The sequence below is a fragment of the Nannobrachium achirus genome (genome assembly GCF_963921795.1).
Source record: "Nannobrachium achirus genome assembly, chromosome: 12".
NCBI lineage: Eukaryota > Metazoa > Chordata > Actinopteri > Myctophiformes > Myctophidae > Nannobrachium > Nannobrachium achirus.
Window position 1 is genome coordinate 41,537,665 of NC_137832.1, and position 22,346 is coordinate 41,560,010.

General features: G+C 41.7%; 2 protein-coding genes across 2 annotated transcripts; one reads left to right on the forward strand and one right to left on the reverse strand.

Annotated features, from left to right (window-relative positions):
* Nucleotides 1-1,242: 1,242 nt before the first annotated feature.
* LOC308295336 (isotocin-neurophysin IT 1-like) lies at nt 1,243-3,624 on the reverse strand (the record flags this gene model as incomplete). The annotated part of the gene is made up of 3 exons (XM_080738386.1): nt 1,243-1,385; nt 2,830-3,034; nt 3,505-3,624. The coding sequence occupies 3 exons, from the start codon at nt 3,622-3,624 to the stop codon at nt 1,243-1,245; spliced, it is 468 nt and encodes a 155-aa protein (XP_080594512.1).
* A 4,320-nt stretch (nt 3,625-7,944) lies between these two features.
* Nucleotides 7,945-16,470, forward strand: znf366 (zinc finger protein 366; the record flags this gene model as incomplete). The annotated part of the gene is made up of 7 exons (XM_080738642.1): nt 7,945-8,012; nt 10,616-11,685; nt 12,095-12,262; nt 12,835-12,985; nt 13,732-13,923; nt 15,393-15,567; nt 15,686-16,470. The coding sequence occupies exons 2-7, from the start codon at nt 10,622-10,624 to the stop codon at nt 16,468-16,470; spliced, it is 2,535 nt and encodes an 844-aa protein (XP_080594768.1). The 5' UTR covers nt 7,945-8,012; nt 10,616-10,621.
* Nucleotides 16,471-22,346: the final 5,876 nt, after the last annotated feature.

The window sequence follows — 22,346 nt, forward strand, 5'->3', positions numbered from 1 at the left end:
CTGACTGTTGTCCAGTGGCCTAACAATGGACTAGCCAATGACAGAGCAATCATCTATCCTCGGTTGGCCTATACTAACGTTAACTAAGGCGTATATCCATCATAACTTCAGGCTATGCATGTAGCGAGCTGAGTATGAGTGACATATGACCCTCATCACCTAAAAAAGTATGCATTCGCTATAAGAGTCTTATATGTAAAGTAATCATGTCTTACTGTACCACATGCTGTTTACATTTCTGACTAATAAAGTATTCAATCTGGAAAGAAGCTGCTCAAGGATCAACATAATAATGCACATCCAAATATTTGTTGTGACTCACTGTAAACGTCAAGAAGAACAGAGTCATAACATGTGTGATAGAACATTTTACTGCACAAGACACTACCATTGACTTTCCCACGGTTTCACATATTTCACATACAAGTTACAGCCATATTATGCTAGGTTTCACTTAGCGTTGTTTTTATATAAAACATGATTTACAAGTTTTATAGCTTTTCATGGAGTTGAGGTTCTACAGTTGCATGCTGTACCATCGGTCCTGCCCAGGGGGAGTGGTGAACCACGTGAACCTGTTTTCATGGGTCATGAATAATAATTAAAAAAATTAAAAAAAGAATTTCAGAAGAAATTATTTTCAAAAGATTTGCAGGAAATATATATATTTCAAACACCTCACATTAATATTGACTTGCTCAAGGACACTTTGACCAGTTATATTCGACACATTGCAGCAGGCCTGGAATCGTACGCGGGACAACTGGGGACTGCGCTTCCCTAGGCAAGCTCTCTCACCATTCAGTTATGCCACACGATTATCACTTGCAACGCATTGTGATCTTCTAGATCACTATTTTTTTTTTAAATTAAGTGATTCATTCATAATGTATTTCTCTATGTTTAGGTCCCGGGGAGACACCACATTTCTCAAGCTGAAAAGGTTTTGGGAAAAGACATGCTGCATTTTATATACTGTTCTCTCTCAAGCTTTTATTCCCACACACAGATATCAAGACGACACACACCTTTGTTGGTATTCATCACTATTTCTATACATAAAAATATATTACTATAACAAAGGCACTCTACACAGACTGAACTCGGGTTCCCATTTGGTGAGGTTGCCAGGTGAGGAAAAGTAAAGAGACACAAAGCATAAGGGAATAGTTGGGATGAATTACAACCATTCCATTCCTACGCCCGAACAATCTCCCACGGACCCCTGTTCCCGGGCGTAGCTCATTGGTGGATTCGATGAGGAGCAGTCCGGCTGGCCAAGCGCAGGAGCCTCAGGATGATGTCACTAGTGTCACTGCCTTCATACTGGCTGGTTTGATCGTCACCTTCTTCCTCACTACAGCTGGGGTCTGTGCTGCAGCTCTCTAGAATAGGATTTTTGGAAAGCACATTTAGTGAGTGAATTATCAAAATGAATGGCCCAGAGCAGGGGGCTTCAACATTTTTCAGGACGAGGACCCCTTAGCAGAGAGACAAACGAAGCAGAAATCCCTACTACATTATTCCTGGCCACGCCCCCTAATAAATACTTCAGTCTGCAGTACAAACAATATGTAGATATTTATACTTATGACGGCCATGGTAATAATGTTTACCAGTTTCTCCACGGCAACAACTACAACAGTTAAAAAATAATGCTATTTAAATTGTTCCAAAAGCTTTATATAGGCCTATATATATAAAATGTCACAATGCAACATAGCTCTGTTTACACGATGCTGTACTCCCTCCAACTGTATAGATCATAATTACCCATTTTCAACTGTTTTTATTTTATTTGACACTTGCTTATTGAATTGAATTGCAATTCTGTTGCGCTTTCAACTCATTAATAGATTTCATAGGTAGCTTCATAATGACAGGATACTGACCAAGATAATGCCATGATTATACTGACATTATACTGACATGATATTGACATGATACTGACCGTTTATTTGTTTGTTTTATTTTTGGTTACACATTATCTTTTAATGTTAATGTGCAGTTTAATTAGTAAACTTGACCTTTGGCTTTGTACTTGGTCTGCCCCTTTTCCCTCTACAGTACACCAAACCTCTCTTTGAGGAAAATGTACTTCTTAAAATAAATTCACAAATGTCTCTATGACTATCTGCATTGATTATTCAATTTCTGTTATTAAATTACTTTAAACTATCTACAATGCAAATTAGAACAAAATGATGGCTTTCACAAGGTATTATATTCTCCACAACACTTGTATCCCCCCTATCTTGACAAATAGTTTATTCCCCGGTTCAGTAGGTCAGCACAGTTGCAATGTATTATTGTTAATTAGCAGCAGTTGCATATTTGTGTGGCAGTCAGTGCGGTAAAATAATAATATCCACTGATAGTAATCATCATCATCATCATGCCTGTTGCTAAGGTATGGCAACATGCATGGTGTCATGAACGCGCGCGAAGGTGCACGTGCATGACACCAGTCATGTTGCCATACCTTAGCTTTTGCTGAACTGATCATTATGTTCATATTTTTCCAATATAGATCATATATAATTTCTTGACCGAGTCTAAACCAGTGTTTCTCAAAGTGGATTCCTGGGACTCTGTGGGTTCCTTTATAGGGGTCTAAATTGACCCATACAAGTCTGTAACTCTGACAGTGTACACATGTGTACACAGTGTACAAATGGAACCAAATGGACCCTTAACTGGCGCTAACTCTGACAGTTTGTACACTGTCAGAGTTAAGGGGAAATTTGCAAGTTTGAGAAACACTGGTCTAGACGCTTTAGCTTCTCTGGTTTCAAAATGATAACTGTGATCCTTGAAGACATCCCTTACCTGTGTCGCAGCAGAGTCCTGAGGCAGCGCAGCGTCCCCCCTCAGATCCACAGGGTTTCCCTCCTGTCTGGCAGGGAGTGAGCAGGTAATTCTCCTCTAAACAGCTGGCTGTCTCTGGGGAGCCCAGCAAACAGCCCAGTCCATCCCCACAGCAGATACTGGGACCAAAGCAACGGCCCCTGTCGCCAGGGCCACACGACATGCACTGGAGATGGAGACATTTGAGATTCTGTAAATGCCTTCTAAATCGGTAGTTTTCACACTTTCACACTTTCAAGATAAATAAAATAAAGAAGTAAAACACACTCTAATCCTCTAAACTTCTGAGCAGAATAACAAGTGCAAGTAAGCCTGAGCAAAACAAGCATGGTTATTAATAGATGAATGGGACAAAAATGGAAATGCATGTATATTTTTTTCATATCTGTATTCTGTTCTGACTGCTGCAGGGAAAATGCTGGTGCTAAACCTTGATCCTGGGGCACAAAAGCATCAAAAGTAGCAGATCCATAAGCTTGAAATGCGGCGATGCGTTCCAAGCTTGTAGATCTGCTCCTTTCGCTGACTTTTGAATTTGAATCCTGAAATCTGTAACAGTTTTGGACATGTGAGGTGAGGTTTCCACCCAACAGAGAGGACATACATGTAAATGAGAGATTGTTGACGGCAGCTCACCTTTCTCTGTGGGGCGTCCATGATGGATCTTTTCCCTCCGATAGGGCAGTTGGAGATGTAGCAGGCTGAGCACACCGACAGGATGAAGAGTAGGCACATAGACACAGCGGCCCCAGTCATCACTGGATATTTAGACCATGAGAGAAACACAGAGACCAAAACCATGGTTTGATTTGTTTTCAAATTTAATAGGACATTTAATAGGAAAATTGTAGACGCCAGGGTTAAAAATGTGTGTCTAATTTCCCAAAAGGAAGATTCATGTATATAATTCAGTCTGACCAGAAGTATGGTTAAAACATATCAGCGATAAAATGAATGACCAGAGAGATTCTTCGTCATAGTTTTAGTACCACGAAATCAGCACTGTATTGAACGCTTACATAATCAGATACCCACACAAACCATAGCATACTCACTTGTTGCTTGTTCCCTTGATGCACAGTACAGTTCAAAAGTGTTTCAGAGCGGTGATCCGAGATGCTTGTCCATTCCTCTGTTCTGGACATCCTTTATATACTCTCTCACCTTCTTTTGAGAGTGACACAGAACACTAAAGAGTCACTTAGCGATCATTAATGAAGCTATTTTAGATATTGTCGGCTCCATTAATGAGGCTGGCCTTTTGTGCCGGGGGGGTCAGAGGACTAGACAGTGCCGTAGGCTGCTTAGGATCTCGCTATTGCGAATCATTAGCGAAGGTCTGGTGGTCCGTGACCATGCATGTAAGAGAGGAGAGAAGGTCAAAGGTGAATGAAACAATGGTGGCAGGAGATGGCTCCAAAACATAGTCCACTGGATTTATGCATGGGGCCTGAGGCGGAGGCAGTATGCTATTGATAAAATGTATCTAAAGTACTTTACCCATTCACACACATTCACAACAGCAATGACGGAGGGAACCCGGCGGAGTATCCCACTCAAGGACACTTCGACACCGAACCCAAGGGGAGATGGCCGGGCATTGAACATACGTATACTATATATATATATATATATATATATATATATATATATACACACATATATATATACACAAATATATATACACATATATATACATATATTATATGTATTATATATTATATACATTTCTTTCTTTTTATTAGGGGTGCACCAATACATCTAACGATATTGAACCGTTCAATACGAGGGTGTCCCGAACCGAATGACCCTGTACCGAACAATACAATACAATACCACTCCACATCCACATTCCCCTGGAATCCCCTCAAGGACCCCTAGGGGTCCGCAGAGCCCACTTAGAGAACCACTGGGTATCGTATTGTTCAAAGTTAAAACAAAAAAAGACATAGTTATAAAAATACATTAGAATACATACAAACAAGGACATTTCTGTTTATTTTTTGTATCGGAAAAAGTATCGAACCGCGACACCAAAATATCGAACCGAACCGTGAATTTTGTAAACCGTTGCACCCTTTATATATATATATATATATATATATATATATATATATATATATATATATATATATACAGTATATATACAGTATATATACAGTATATAGGCTATATAGATATAGATATTATAATGACATTGAGTGCATAGTTATGAGGAATTGAATGATATGGTACCTCAGGTCAGAGCTTGGTTTAGTAGAGAATGGCCATTTATTTTGTAAACAAAAGTATGTCCCTTATTTGCAAGCAATTCATTGCCACATCCACACACACGAACACACCTTGTGTGTGCGTCATGGTGTGAGTGTCTTACATAGATGAAGAAACTAATTCATCGCAGGGATTGATACACACATCTTGCCCAGGTCTTAAGGTTAATTGACGTAACAAGCCAATTAACAGAGATAAGGATTAGCCACAGTCTAGAAGAGACCGCTTCATTGTTTCAATGAGATGAGCTCAATTACCGATGCTTCCACTACCTTTAAGCCTATGCTCCGCCGCACCACGGTGCCGCAAGCCGAAAAGAGTTGGCATCTTCGAACAGCATGAATTGGCGTTTACAATAGGCTTCTCGCCTCTATGTCATCTGTCTTGATGACAGCATCTGTCTTGATGACAGACAACAATGCATCTTCTCAAATGTTTTCATGTCAAGGACCCCCAAATTGACACTTATAAGCCCGAGGACCCCCATTTGAAAAGATATGCCAGGGACCCCCATAAGAGAATATTTTTACAGTTCTAGCAGTGATTCCCAACCATCTTTATTTCAAGGACCCCCAGTTTGACATGCATTTTAGGCTAAGACCCCCATTTAATGGCATTTCTATCTCTGAGACCCCATTGTAAAATCAACATTAAAGTTGCTGTAGGCCTAAGTGAATTATCTTTATTTTTTATTCAAAAAGTTCTATATAATCATTGCTATATACAGACTGTTAAAATGAAAATAAAATGAGTCTCTCAGAAAATACATTCTCAGGTCGGGATACCAATTTCATCCAATTAGCAGAGAGAACTCATACAGGATAAACAAGTAACATTTGAAGTTATCATGAAACAAATTTATGAGAAGACAAGATTGGAACTAAAATACAAGCTGATAAATGATATTTTTACTGGTGTGTGCCAATAAAAACGTGGACATGTGAGTACTTTGTCCTCCATTGATTTGAAATTTGGGATGACAACCTTTTTGGATTTTGATTTAATTTTTTTCAATTCCTGTTTTTGAGCGGTGCTAGCGGTGCTCATTTCACACAGGTGTGATTTTTAACATTTAACATAATAATAATAATAATAACTTGAATTTATATAGAATCCAGTGGTGGCAATAACAGATGATGAAGCATGTTCTCCAAGTCAGTGGTTCTCAACCTGTGGGTTGGGACCTCCAGATTATTATTTTGAGGGGTCCCCAGATGATAGACTTAATGTGCAACATTGTTTTCTATCTACACACTTCTAAAGTGACAATTTAATGACTTTTAAATACCTCTAAAATGACAAATTAAACATTGACCAATTTGTCAAATGAGGCGGAAATTTTGAAAATAGCCGATCTATATGCCCACAACGCCTCATATTGCGAGGCGTTATGAGCATGTAGATCTGCTATTTTCACAATAGAATCGTGTGTTATACAAAATGTTATGCCTCAACTCTTGGCGCTCGTCACTGTCGTCAGGGAGGGGGGTCCCCACTCCCAAGTTCAAATGGGATTATTTTAGGGGTTGCAGCCTGAAAAGGTTGAGAACCAGTGCTCCAAGTGACTCCAGCACACTGTGGCCCCACTGGGGGCCTTTCAGCATGGGCCTTTCTTGCCCCCTGGTGGTTGTGTCAAGTTAGTGTGAAATGATGCATCTGTCAGTAGGCCTATCCTCCTCCACATGAAATAATAACACACTACAGAAGAGCTGCAACCATTGTTTTTGTTTTTGCTTGGCGATTATTCCGTCAGCTACTTTTTTGATTTACTGAATAATTGAGAGCAACTGTTTTTGACAATGATTGATCAACGAATCAACGTGGGAAAAAAAAATCTTTTATAATGAATTATAACAATTAGTTAACCACTTACAATAGCCCTACTGTATATATTGGTGCACAATGGTGTCAGGTGTTACGCAAAAATAAAAATGAAATAAAATTGCACATCTTAAAGCTCACTGCATTTGTGTTACTGTATTTAAAATAATACATCAATTACTTCATTAAATTATTATTATCTTACATAATAAGAGGTTACATTGATTCGTTTGATTAAGTGTTGCAACGCTACACCACGGTCAAGAGATGCCTATAGGTTTTGTTAGTTCGTAAATGGAATGCAATGCATTTCATTAAGATCATCTGCTGTGCTTTTGCATATATGCCATGTCAATTCTCTCTTATGGAATTTGATAGAACTCACTTATATCTGAATAGTGGAAGTCCTTGTATAGGCTGTACTCTGCTCTGATGCCCTAGATTATATGTGAAGCCCACATATATTTACCATGTTTAATGACTTGACATTCTTTCACCTACAAAACGTGTTGTTGTCTTTCCTCATTTGGAATGCCAAATCAGTTTGTAGCTTCATTAGTAACTGTTAACATTTCTCTGGGCATAAATAAAGACAAATGCATTCCAAATTGGTTATCACAGTCCAAAAAGCACATCCTCCAAAAATAAATACGTTGCAGCAAATATTCAAACAGCTCTGCTCCTCTGGATAATTGTTCACTATCTCTAGTTCTTCCCGAAGCATGTGTAAATCCCTTTTTTATAGAGAAATGTAGATGTGTATCTAGTGTTTCCTTATTTTTCTGCAGGAAGGCACATAGGCTTGTTGACTTCCTCTCCCCTCCCTTCCTTCCTTCTCTCCGAAGGTACTCATCTGAAAAATGAGAACAAAGTGATTGTTCCTGTTCTCTTTCTTAAGTCACTTCAAATGCTCTCCGGCAGACAGACGGCTCATTGTCAGGAGAGGCGCGCGGCGAACACAAGAGAGGAGCAAGAACGCCGGGACAGGCACACAGCTGCAGCGCGTCCAGCACAGCAGCATCACAGACAATACACTCTGCCACGTTGAACTGGTAGGTTACACTCACAGACAAACACACACACGCACACACGCACATACACACACACACGCACACACACTCTCACTCTCACACAAACACTTACACTGGCACTGATTGGCATAAGGGTGAGGAGGGGCTAGGTTGCCTAGGTTGCAGTGGATTGTGAGGAATGCTGCTGCTGGGATCTTCTTGACACACAGAAGTTATACTTATAGTTGCGTGCCGGTGTCATGCTCAGTAAATAGCAGATCTACAAGCTCACCATAAGCGTGTGTATTTGCTATTTGCGGGTGAATTTGTGAGATGTCACAGTATGTTTTATTGCAAAGCCACTTCAAATCTCATGGAAATGGGAGAATAACAGGCCAAACTCTGGCAAAATGTAGACGTTCTCTCTGCACAAATTAAGTTACAGAACAGTATGGGCATTTATGGGAAGATATTTCTAATTCATGTTTAGTTTAGTGTGTATTGTCTATTCCAAGGCTTTATCAAAGAGTTAGTGGAAATGCTAAACATAATAATTGTAAATTTGTCCTGCAAGTTAATATGAGTTGATTTGTCTGCAAAAGAGTCATTACTTTATTTCTGACCAATCTGTTTTTATTTACTTAATTTCATAACAACAGAGAAAGCAGGTAAATCATGTGCTTTATTTAGAATCATTGTCACTTTTCTCCTCACCTTCATTGTCCTTCCTACTCCTTGTCATCTTCAGCAGCATAATGATTTATAAAATAAAGCCTGTATTTGATACTGTGTTCTCGAATAGTGGTGGTTTCTCACAAAAGGAACAAAAAAACCCACAACTATTTACAGTAAAAGAATAGAATGCATATTTATTGCATTGTTTAGTGTGCTATTGACTGTAGTGCAGAAGTGATACGGTTCCCTGTTTATCAGTCACTCTATCACTGATCACTGTCCATCATTGACTTCCCCCTGCCGTACAGTACAACATACAGTATATACACCAACTTCTCAACGGCACAGTGCTTTCCATTATGTAGGACTATTTGTCCTTTTACCTGATTATTATTATTATTAATGTATTATTATAATTATTATCATCATTATTATTGTTTAATTATTTTCTAATGTTCAAGAACACTTTATTTATTTATTCAAATGTCTTCAACATTTTTCAGGCCAAGAATCCCAAACAACGAAGCAGTTGTTTTGTATATTAAACTAGGCCTCTGTCCCTCAAATTTCGGATTTTTCATACTGTACTTCTGGATGGTACAGTATGTATATTATGGTCCTGCATAGAATCGTCAAGTTTGTTCATCTCAGAAACTATTTCTGCCAGATCTGTAAATGTTGTGATCCAGGCATGGTCACAGAGTGAAGCCGCCTCTGCACAGAGAATAGATGTGCAGGCCAGGGGTGTTTCTAGGAATAGGTGGTAGGCAACCTCCCCCAAAAGCATAACAGTATCTAACGTCAGCAGGTACTGTATGGACGGTCGGTGAGTCGGTCTGTACCAATGAAAAGTTTAAAGCCATCAAGTGGCAAATTACAAAGAGCAAAGATGAGGAAGAAAGGAGACAAGTACTATATATGGGTGTGTTTTATGGACATTCTTAAAATCTGTCTCTGGTTTTCCTGATGGCTTTGAACATTTTTGGAAAATGTGGAAATAGGAATGATGGCAGAACGATCACACAAAAGTAGAGATGTGGCCTTGGAGATAAGAATACAAATGTACAGGGTTACAAGTGCTCCTCCTATATGCCATCCCTCTCAGCTTTCTACCATTTACTAAAATAATACATCATATATACAGTATTTAAATATTTGAAAAAATAAACGTTACTATCGAACAATAACTTGGTGGTCCCCTGCAATGACTCTGAGAACCTCCTGAGTTACGGACCCCCTGTTGAACACCCTGTGAGTGACATGGCGCTATACCTTTTTCCATCAACACCAAATCTCTTTGCCAAGAATAGCGGATCTACACACGTAGATCTGCTATTGTTGGCAAATTTTCACCCCAGAATATGGATGCTGGGGTTCAAGAGGTTTACCCAAAGGATTACAATGGGGGAAAAAACACCCTAACCCTAACCCTAACCCTAACCCTTTTCTGTTTTATCCTTTTGACAGATATGTAAAACTAAAATGTCAAACCAATCGAGGTATACAAGACATTTCTAAATGTAACCTAAACAGGTAGCATCATCAGTGGAGGGCAAAAAGTGGAAGTGTCTGTGCAGTCATCAGGGTCAAAACAAAAACAAAAGTCGAACAGAGCAGAGAGGAAGAGAGAGAGAGAAGCGAAAAGTGTGCATGAGGTGGAGGTGAGCGTGTCACAGCTAACTTCCTGATTTCAGGAAAGGAGGTAGGATAAAAGAGATGGGGGAGAAAGAGAGAAGTGAAATGTTTCAGGTTGATGTGGCTGTGCTGCAAACAATGCACTGTAAAATCACGAGTGCTCATTTAAATCAGAGACTACAGAAGAACACTACATTTGCTGAGTAAATCTAAAATAGAAAGTTAGCCATCACACATCGTAGTTCAATGATTAGAACACAAATACATTTCAGGGCCCAGGTTTGATGAACACCGTCACATGAATCACCTTGTTGTTCTGTCTACTCTAATTCAAGCAGAGGATGGAAACAGACAGGAACGGTGTCTCACCGGCGAGGAGTTCCCCTTTGAGAGATGAGCTGAGGCCAACGTTTCAGCACAACTTCTACCTAAGCCGACCTCCTCCATTCTACATCAAGGCCTCCAAATTCTCCCCTGGGCGATACCCCGGCATATCTCCAACCAGAGAGGCCTACTGCAGTGCATTCAGCCCCCCCGCCGCTTTGCGTGGCGTTAGCCCCAAGAGCGAAGATTACACCCAGAGGGAGGGATCCCAAAAACGTAAAAGAACGCCTCTCAAAATGGACGGACAAGGAGATGAGTCTCCCAACAGGGGGGCAGGGGAGAAGGAGGAAAGCACTGGTAGCAGGACAGTGGATCTCTCCAATATCCGCTTCTCCTTTCCGAATCGTCCCATTCTCCTCTCTCCGTCTCCAAAACCCATCCCAGGCATGATCGACCTCAGCAGATTGCAGCTGTATCCCAGAACTCTGTCCAGGAGCGACCCACCAGGTATGTCCATACCTGTGCAGGTGAAACAGGAGCCGCTCAGTCCCTCCCCTGTGTGGCCTACATCTCCTCTCCTCCTCCACCCTCCACCTCCATACTTTACCTCCCTTCACCCCAACCTGCTCCCGTACCCCTTTTTCATGCCCGGGCCCATCATGCACCTTCCCCCCGGAGCGTTCTACACCAGGGAGGCCCTCCGACCTGCCCGCCGTGGCCCCGAGGGACCTCCCCGTGGTGGGATGACCGGCGCTGAGAAGCTGGGCCTGAGCGTTCACGTGGATGACAGCTACTATGTCGACGTGGGTGGCGATCAGAAGCGGTGGAAGTGCCGCATGTGTGAAAAGTCGTATACCTCCAAGTACAACCTGGTCACACACATCTTGGGCCACAGCGGGATCAAACCACACGGATGCCAATTGTGTGGGAAGCTGTTCAAGCAGCTGAGCCACCTGCACACACACCTACTCACCCACCAGGGCATGCGCCCACACAAGTGCCAAGTGTGTCACAAGGCCTTCACCCAGACTAGCCACCTAAAGAGACACATGATGCAGCACAGCGATGTGAAGCCATACAGGTAAGAGATTAATGTAACAACATACTGTAGTGTAACGACCCTGCAAGATATTCGGCCGCAACTCGCTCCGCTAAGGGAGCGAACTCTCTTAGTGTTGCTTGCCTGGTCTGCTGAGTGGGGGGCCGGGGTTCGAACTTCCCCACTCAGTCTACTAAATGTTACAATATTGTCTAGGAGATTTATCTGTTTGTTCTATCTGTGTCTGTTTATACAAATAAAAACATTCTCTTCTCTTCTCTTCTCCTTTTGTCTCTTCTCTTCTCCTTTTTCCTCTTCTCTTCTCTTCTCTTCTCTTCTCTTCTCTTCTCTTCTCTTCTCTTCTCTTCCTGTTTTCACGTTGCTGCTCTCCTTTTCGTGCGCCTTATCTCCTTTCCTCTACCCTCTCCACCTTTACCCTTTTCTCTTCCAGCTGTAGCGTGTGCGGTCGGGGCTTCGCTTACCCCAGTGAGCTTCGTGCTCATGAGCTGAAGCATGAGAAAGGCCAGGAGAATGTCTGTGTTGAGTGCGGTCTGGACTTCCCCACGCTGGCCCAGCTTAAGAGGCACCTGACTGCCCACCGTGGTCCCACTCTGTACAGGTAAGAGAGCACAGAACGGCAGGCTTACAACCCAGAACCGTTAAATGGCTCTCATTGAGCTACACAAGAATCCATGCGAAAAGATGAAAGGACCATACCAGAGTGGTCTGAACTTGCAAACGTGCTTGAGGTTTGCATTTTGCATTAAACAAAAAGGTCCACGGAGAAAAGATGAAATTAAATTCAAACATGCATGCAGTCACGTTTAGCCTTTCAAAGACATTTGAATGAATTTGGGAAAATGCAAACAAATGCACACACAAAAAAAGCCATTAACAGGAAAATGGTCTATGTTTTTGCACGATACATGGCTGAAGCTGTGAATAGACAATGAAATGTATTGACACTGGTGTGCAGATACAAATAATATTCTGCACTCACAACTCACAGCCTTTCAGATGATTTATTAAAAGTGCATAGTGGTAGACCACAAGGAAAGTGTTAACATTGCTATCATCTTTACACCAGTGGTGTCATTTGGGGGGGGGGGGGGGTCCTCAACCCCAAGTTTGGGAGACCCCAGTGCTACTATTTGAGTTATCAAGTGGGATTCAAAGCTGATGTTCCTGCAGGTGTGGGGAGTGCCAGAAGACCTTCCAGTACCCCAGCCAGCTCCAGAACCACATGATGAAGCACAAAGACATCAGGCCCTACATCTGCACCGAATGTGGGATGGAGTTCATCCAGTCACACCACTTAAAGCAGCACACACTCACACATAAGGTGAGAAGGTCCCGCCTTTGTGCATGAGGAACAACAATTTTGTCCTAGAAAGGTATATAACGAGAGAGGGAACTAAGGACGCCGGGCACTGCCCTGAGGCGCTGTGTTGTAACTAGGCAGCCATTGTCCTTTTAATCCTCATTCACATTCTTCTGGCCGCCACAGATGGGAACAACTAAAATATTCAGGACACCAGTCAGACACCTGTCAAATGCACGATTCCAAACCATTTCTTCCAGACCAGACCCCAAATACTTTCCCCCCTCCTTTTGTTGTGCTAAAGAGGATGCATAACGCAGTGGTTCTCAAACCTTTTCATGTCAAGGACCCCCAGATTTACGCATATTAGCCCGTGGATCCCCATTTGAAAAGATATGCCAGGGACCCTCATAAGAGAAGATCTTTACGGCTATAGCAGTGATTCTCAACCATTTTCATTTCAAGGACCCCCAGTTTGATATGCGTTAGAGGCCACAGACCCTCATTTGATACCATTTTGATCTCGGGGACCCCAATCTACAGTACACTGTAGTATCATCATTGTTAATTTAACACTGAGAATGTACAAATGGAACGCCTCCATTTGGTTCCATTTGTACACTCTCTGAGTTATACAGACGTACAAAGGGTCAATTTGGTTCCTAATTATCAATTTGGCTGGGGAGTGGGGACCCCCTGGACCCCCACTTTGAGAACCATAATGGCATAACGCACTATACCGCCTCCGCTCTCTCTTTCTCTGTCAGGGAGTGAAGGAGCACAAGTGTCGTATCTGCGGCCGCGAGTTCACACTGCTGGCCAACATGAAGCGGCATGTGCTGATACACACCAACATCAGAGCCTACCAGTGCCACATGTGCTTCAAGAGCTTTGTCCAAAAACAAACCCTCAAGGCCCACATGATCGTCCATTCAGACATCAAACCCTATAAATGCAAGGTGGGTCATGGGGCTGCGTCCGTGCTGCTGCATGCCAAATTAACCCAATGCGTGGCCTGCGAACACCTGTAGTACTAATAGGACTGCAACCATTGATTATCGTTTCAGCGATTATTCTATTGATGACTTTTTTGATCAGTTGATTAACGAAAAGCATTTGTTTTCTACCAACAAATTGACACTACTGTAAATAATTCGTATAGATTCTTTTTTTTTACAATCAACTAAATCAATTAGTCTGATTAACCACTTAAGTCCTATTTTATACTTTGTTGTACAACGGTGTCAGGAAGATTTACAAGCTCACATCAACATTTTAAGATATCTTGAACTGTTCCACCACTACAGTAGTGTGGCTAAAAGAATGTGACGCATTGTGAGCTTGTAGACCGTCTATTTTTGCAGCGCTGCATCGTCATACGGCGAAGCATAAAATCGGGCTTAAGTGGTTAATATCCAGAAGTAGTTGCTATAAAAGGCTCTCTGCACTGTTTTGGACGTGTCTGCGTGACCTTGGTGTACGGTAGGACGACTGCCGTGATGACCAGATAGCAGGCAGAGAGGGCTTTTGGCAGTGGAAGCCTCCTTGTCCATAGGAAGGATATCGCTGCACAAACTGCCTCTCTAACAATGGCCCCCCAGCCTCCCCGGAGAACGGGGGCCCGCAAATAGATTTCATCTCGCTTTCTCTGCTGCTGGAGGGAGCTTCCTGTTTTCTCACGGTCCTCTTGGACAGTTTACAGTCCCTCTCTCCTCCTGAAGGAAAGGACCACCCTAATAAAAAAGAATGCAGAGGAAGGACAGCACAGGAGTTGCCCTTCCCTGTATGTTCTCCTCCAGGCCTCTGTCTCGCTGCGGCTTCCTCTCTCTTGTGAGAGAGAGAGAGAGAGAGAGAGAGAGAGAGAGAGAGAGAGAGAGAGAGAGAGAGCGAGAGAGAGAGAGAGAGATGGGGGGAAGCAAGAGAGAGCTAGAGGAAGACGGGGAGAAAAGAGAGGGCGTGTTTGTGTATCTGAATGAGTGCCTGCACATTCATTCATGATTACGTATTGTTGTACGACTTTGCTGAGAAAATTAGTCTTCATGTAGCTGTTGGACAGAGAGGGAAGTTTAATAAAATGATCATTGTTGGCCTATTGTTTTGGTAGCTTTAAATAGTGTTTACTACAGAATGGAATGTTACTGTGTTTTCAAAGAATGTGAGTCCAATCATTCAGAACTTGGACAGTCACCCGTATTGTTCTACAAATGCTATATGATTCAATTGACAATCAGTAGATGATGTGAACAGATGTGGATGTTTGCACACTGATGGTCTCATTTGCTTAATAATGTGCTTGCATGTGCAGCTCACAGTGGATTCATAATATAACATTCAATTCTTTATAGTCAAGCATGATGAGTAAACTGTACGATGCAGCGTGTGCAGTAATAACAGCAGGCGTTCGGATTGTGTCTCCTGTGTCTTTCAGCTTTGTAGCAAGGAGTTCAACAGGATGCATAACCTAATGGGCCACATGCACCTCCACTCAGACAGCAAGCCCTTCAAGTGCCTCTACTGTCCAAGCAAGTTCACCCTGAAAGGAAACCTCACCAGGCACATGAAGGTTAAGCATGGCATAATGGACAGAGGACTGGACGCAAGATGTAAGGATTCTCATTTGATCAAATGGCTGCTATATCTTGTTTTCCCTATAAGACCTGCCAAAATCAATATGACTTTCTTCTAATATGAATCAATAATGTCCGTTTTATATCATGCCAGTTTTCAGGCGAAGAGGACGATTCTGCCTGGCCGGCCCTCTGGGCCTCCTGACCCGCTTCAGCCAAGAGGAGCCCTTCGACCTTTCCCAGAAGCCTCCAGGCCTGCCCAACCTCCGTCTCTCCCAGTCGGACGGCGAGAGCGTGCCTGGAAGCTCGTGTCACGAAGAGGAGGACGAGGAGAGTTTCTACAGGAGGAGCCAGTACAGCCCGGAGGTGGACCAGCACGAAGCAGCGGGCCACCGCCAATACATTGCAGAACTAGGAGGCGCGGGCTACCCTCCTGAGCTTAAGGCAGGAGACACACAAAGTCAGGCGTACCAGCACAAGGAAGGTGAACAGGGGCACCACACTGCCCATCAGGCGTTTGAGACAGAGTCAGACCCAGGCGAGCACTACATAGATGCTGCAGCCGACCAGCTGTGTCAGCCCCAGTCGGGGGAGACACCGGAGCGGTCCTATGAGTCCGACTCAGAGCTAGGTGACCAGGTGTACCACCGTGAGTTAGGCAGCAGACAGCTATACGGCTATCATTCAGATTCAGAATCGGGAGAACAGACTTACCAGCAGCAGCAGCAGCTGGACACAGACGCAGGGCAAGGTGAGCAGGAGAGGGAGAATTATAGCAGGTCAGGAGTCAGCATGAGGCACCCTGAAGAAGAAGGGAAACAGAGCAGGTTAGTGCTGGGTGAGAGTGGGTGTCAATCACTCTCAGGCCATTTATTCGGTGCTACAGAGCCCCGGGATGAGGAAGAGGAAGAAGAAGATGCAGGGATTCGAGAACGCTGAAGTTGTGATGATCATACTGTAGGTGGACAGTCAGAGATGTGAGGGAGGAAGGTGTGCAAGATTTTCCTAGTCAGTCAAGTAAAATGTTTGTGAATGATGTGAGGACATGAACAGAACATGATATATGATAGATGACATATATTCAGAGATGTACCCAATGGCAACATGGGTTAAAATGAAATGAAACGTTTAATGTACTGTACATATCAACAATTACATTACAAATGGCAAACACTGACGTATGTTGTGCCTTCTTGGGGTATAGCTGTAAATGTAGCAATAAGAACAAAAATAATTATTTCGATTTCTTTAATAAATATATATCGCATGATTATATAATTTAATTCCTTCAAGTTCAAACTGTCGAGTGTCATTCTGTCTTATTCTTTTTCGTTTTGTTTTGTAATACAGGATCTCAAACTAAAAGGTCTGTTATTACTAATACTGAGCACTGATATCTGTCATCTCTGTGGAACCTTTTAGTCTAAATGTAATTTTTTGTGAACAGCAATATTTTTGATAGAACAACAAATGCTTGAGTTACTGATAATGAAAGAAATAATCTATAAACCGTGGCCTATTTATGGAATAAACTGTGATTTTGAAAGAATGAACCTCTGTCTGATTCTTTTTATTACAAAGGAAGATTTAGTATGATTTTAATCTCTGGGGCATGGAGTATGCTTACACAATGACTTCCAGGCTGTTCAGTAAAATGTGTGTGATGATGGACTATGTTGGGATGCAGAATTGAGAAGGTTACATTCACAAAATGTGATTGATAACACATTACAAATACCTACAGTACATGAATTGTAATCAGTAGCCAAGTACAGTAAGTAATGTTCAGCAAAAATAGCAAATAGAAATATACTGACATGTTGCATTGCAACACGTTGCTTGTATTTGGGGTCAAGTGAAAAAAGTAAGGGACCAAGCATAGACCCCTGGGGGAACCCGTCAATGAAGTATAATCAGATCACATCACTTTATTACAAATACTGTAAATGTATAGGCAATTACAGAATCAATCTGTTACCAATTGCATTTTGAATAACTTCCCCAACCCTGACCATCAAAGTAGTCATACATGCAGGTAATTAATGTAGAAATCTGCAACTGACTATAGTTATAGGTAATCAGCTTGGCCCTGTTTGGGAGTGGGAAGTATGAAGTGTACAAATGTAAATGTTTTAGTAATGAATGTGGAAGGTGTTAACAATAACATGTGAAGGAACTGTAGTAGGCTGCAGTTTAAAGATGTCTCATAAACATCCTTATAACGATGACTCACTGATACAGAACTTTAATGGAATCCTGTAGCCAAACCATACTATCCACCTGCAGAATTCTGTCCACTCTCTGAAATCCACCATTATAGAGCCAGAGACTGTCGCTGTGAAGTTCAAAGGCTGGCCTTTCTTATTTTCTGTTTTTACCAAAGAGAGGAAGGGGAAGAGAAAACACACCTCTCTCCCTCTTCTCTCTTTCAGGTTGTGATCAAACAGACGAGAAGAACACAGTGGGTGTCCCAGACAAAAGGCTTCCATGTGTTTCTGTGACTGTGTCTGCGTAGAAAGCACATTGATTGCCAAAGCAAAAGCTGTGTGTGTGTGTGTGTGTGTGTGTGTGTGCGTGTGTGCGTGCGTGCGTGCGTGCGTGCGTGCGTGCGTGCGTGCGTGCGCGTGTGTGTGTGTGCGTTGTTTTACACAAATTACTCAAAATGTTTTTGGAATACAATCGAATTGGCCTTTGAGGGCCGTCCGTACCAAGAAAATAAATACTCAAGTGGATGGCGAAGTCAACACCACAACTATAACAAAAACAGCAATAGCGGCAAACGATATGGTTGGGATCCCTTTTGGAGCGATTTGATGAACGATAGAAACTTCATATAAGCCAATATAGGGTGTCATGTTCAACACATCACCATCAGCATATTTACAGAACATTATGGTTTGTCAGTGTGGATGCTCACATCATCATCATCATCATTATAGTATAGTAATCTTTACAGATCTCATTCTTGGTGTGGATGGCCCATTACTCTGACTAATATACTGTATAATATACTGAATATACTCTACTCTTGGTCCACTCCTTTTTTCTCTCTACACCAAATCTCTATGCCAAATATAGCCAACCAGCTCACATCGCCTTGCATTGTGACATGTTGCCTTCTGCGATCTTTGTTCACAAAGCCTAAATGCCAAACAGAAAGGTAATTTATAAACAACTGTATGTTTCAACGTTCAAAGCCAAAAACACAACAACATTGTTAATTGCTATTATTTGTATGACAAAATTCCACGATCCTGACAGGCCTAGTAATGACAGCGTTTCAGGTAAACGTTGAGCAATTTCTTGTCAGGTAAATTGCAGAACATGAGCTTCTCTATTTCTACCAAGGGGGACCACCACCTTACCCTAGAGACGAAACTGTGAATGTTTTGAGGAAGTTCTCACATCCTCCTCTCCTTTCCTTCTCCTCCTTACCTTCACATTTCAATCCCAACCACTGTCTCGTTCCACATGACAGTGGAAACTGCAGCCTCAGATCTGGAATCAGCTCATCTCTGCGCTATTGTATGGCACCCTTGCTGCTGGGGAAAACATAAAAACTGATCTCAGATCTGTGCCTTCGTGAAATATCTATTTTAGGGCTGGAATGGAATCGTTCATGTTCTGGTGAACTGAAACTTTTAGACCCATGACAGGATGAACAGATTGCACGCACACAGACACACAGACATATAGACACACAGAAACACAGACACACGGACACACGGACACACAGACCCACGGACAAATGTTGATTTTAAATACATATTATGTCTGACGCCGAACTTCTCTAAACTCTTTATTAACTGGAAACTAGAGTAACACAGGTTAAAGAGGAAGCAATGGAGAGATAGAGAGAACCTTGTTGAAAGACACGTTAATAACAACAATATTTTTATATGGAGTTCTTATAGTTCTATTATTTTTGAGGAATGTGGAGATGAAGGAGGTTTTTTTAAGCGGGAATAAAGCAATGGGGGATGTGAGGATGGAGGGATGACCTTCCTTCCTTCCTACCTACCTACCTACCTACCTAGTACCTAGCCTAACTACCTAAAGACCAACATACAGTGGTGTAAAGTAACTAAGTATGTTTACTTAAGTACTGTACTTAAGTATAATTTTAAGGTATTATATTTTAAATTTGATAATAGCTGATCTACAAGCTCACAACGCGTCGAATCGGCATCACGACACAAGCTTGTAGATCTGCTATTTTCAAACATGTTGTACTTTTACTTTTAGTGCTGCAAGTACATTTTTATGCCATATTTCATACTTTGACTCAAGTACATTTTGAATTCCGGGCATTTAATTGTAACGGAGTACTTCTACATTGCAGTATTGATACTTTTACTTAAGTAAAGAATGTGTATACTTTTTCCACCACGGCTGACAAATCTATCTATCTATCTATCTATCTATCTATCTGATCTTGTTTGTTTGTCCACTGTGTTCTAGTTGACCTGGTCCTCAGGTAATAATCACTTCCTGTTTTGGTGGTCAGTGAGTGAACTAAACGGTGCAGAAATTCTTCCCGCTTTTGTTTGACAACACAGTCCCACCCAGACTTAACCTGTCACCTTATTTGGCCTTTTGACAAGAAGTCTACTTGCAGTAGGTTAACTAAAGCCAAAGGCTGTCCCTTAAAAAAGAAAACAAATAAGGGCTATCTGACATACCGTACATTAAAAGACACAAGAGCATTTCAATAGCACAAAATAGGCCTACTATGGACAAATAGTAGAAGATAAATACAGTAGGCCTACATTGTGAGCTTGTAGATCTGCTATTTTCACTAGACCTACATTTGAAATATCTAGGGGCCTAGAAATGTAGTAGAGTCTGAAGTAGGCCTACAATATTGAATTTGAAATAGTGAAAGTCATCCAAAGAATACTCATGTACATAAAATAAAATAAATTGGGAGAACAGTTGTGGTGGACAGTAATGAAGTAAATATACTTGAGTATATTTACTTTATTACTGTCCACCACAACTGTTCTCCCAATTTATTTTATTTTATGTATTTATTTATTCATTCATTCATTCATTTTTACATGATGGTCCTTGAACGGAAAGTGGTCGAGGAACAGTAAACAACAAGCTGTTATTCTTCAAGTTCAAACACTTTATTTTTACCTCCATGCATGCTTCAAGGGGAATGTCAGTCTTCTCTTCATACATATGGCGCCCTCTAATGTCACAAAACCAATATGTCCACCACTATCTGGAGGTCCAGATTAATCTATAAAGGTCCAGACTGATTTTGTGTCCATTTCTCTGCACAAAAAGCGATTAATTTGCAGTGGAAAAGGTAGGCCTACTCACATGTTTTAAGTGAAATTATCAAATGCTGCAAAGCAGAAATACTCTGTTACAAGTAAAAGTATGGAATTCAAAATGTACTTGAGTAAAAGTAGGCTACAAAATTATTGGCATCAAAATGTAGGCCTACTTATAGTACCAAAAGTAAAAGTATTCATTATGCAGAATGTCCCATTCAAGTTTTCAAATGTACAAAAGTCTTTTGAAAATAGCAGATCTACAAGCTCATTAAATAATAATCCAAATCTACAAAGTAACTAATATGCCTAACTAAAGTATAATATTTGCCTGAAATGGAGTAGAGTTAAGTACTTTAGCCTACTGAATATTGGAAAAGTAAAAAAAAAAAAATGTCTTAGTTACCTTAAAACACTGTTAATTTGATTGATTGATTGATTGATTGATTGATTGAGTACTTTATCAACAGTTTTCAAATAGTTCAGTGCAGGCCCGGATTTATATGACATGAGGCCCCTGGGCAAGGGGAAATAAAGAGGCCCTCGTGCGCGCGCAAAAATTCCACCTCCGGTCCACCTGACCACACCGTGACCTCACCTTCGGACCGGCCCGTGCATAATCTGACTGTGTATCCTCATTGGCTCATTGGAAGGGTCTAAAGCGGATACAGAATTGGAGTTTGCGTGCATGTGTGTAGCCTATGTGTGTGGAAAGTACCGGATACATAGAGTGGGCGGGCTTTAGACTGCACTAAGCTTTCAGAGCAGCTACATGCAGTGCGGCCAGCAGAGCAGAAGCTCTCAATAATAAAACAAAATGTACTCTAACTAAACACAAATATCACTTTATTTGGATTGCAATACTTTAAAATGTCATCATTAAATTTACTCATTCAGGGTCTTTTCAAAATGGCTTCCAAGTTCCACAACGCCTCCCTCTCCATAGACTTCCATGTAATTCATAGTGCACGGATCATGCACGCCCATGCCTAGATCATGCACCACGTGTGTCCACACTGTTCACAGCTTTCAAACAAAAAAATCCGAATGGAAATCCGTTCAGGCATTCATGAGCTAGCAGCCAGTTTTCTTGAAATGTAAATGTTTGTTGGTATGGGGGTTAAACATGGAATTTCACGATTGCGATCATGCCTACTAAATTTTTTGAGGTCCAAAAAAAATTTTTTGGAAAAAAAAAAAAAAAATTTTTTTTTTTTTTTTTGAGGCCCCCCTCCCCTGAGGCCCCTGGGCTCGTGCCCACCCTAGCCCAATGGTAAGTCCGGCCCTGGTTCAGTGGTACTGGTACGGTGGTACGATTATACAATGGTGCTGCTAGCCTGTAACGAAGGCCTTCACTCACCTTCACGTCATGTGGGTAGTCACCCAATATGGAGCTACCCGACACGTCTGACCTCACAAACTCCATATTTGGACCAGGACGATATATGGAGCCGAGCCGAATACGTGCTGACTGCTGAATCTGATATCAGGCTAATGTAGAACACCTACAGGGACATAGGTGACTTATTT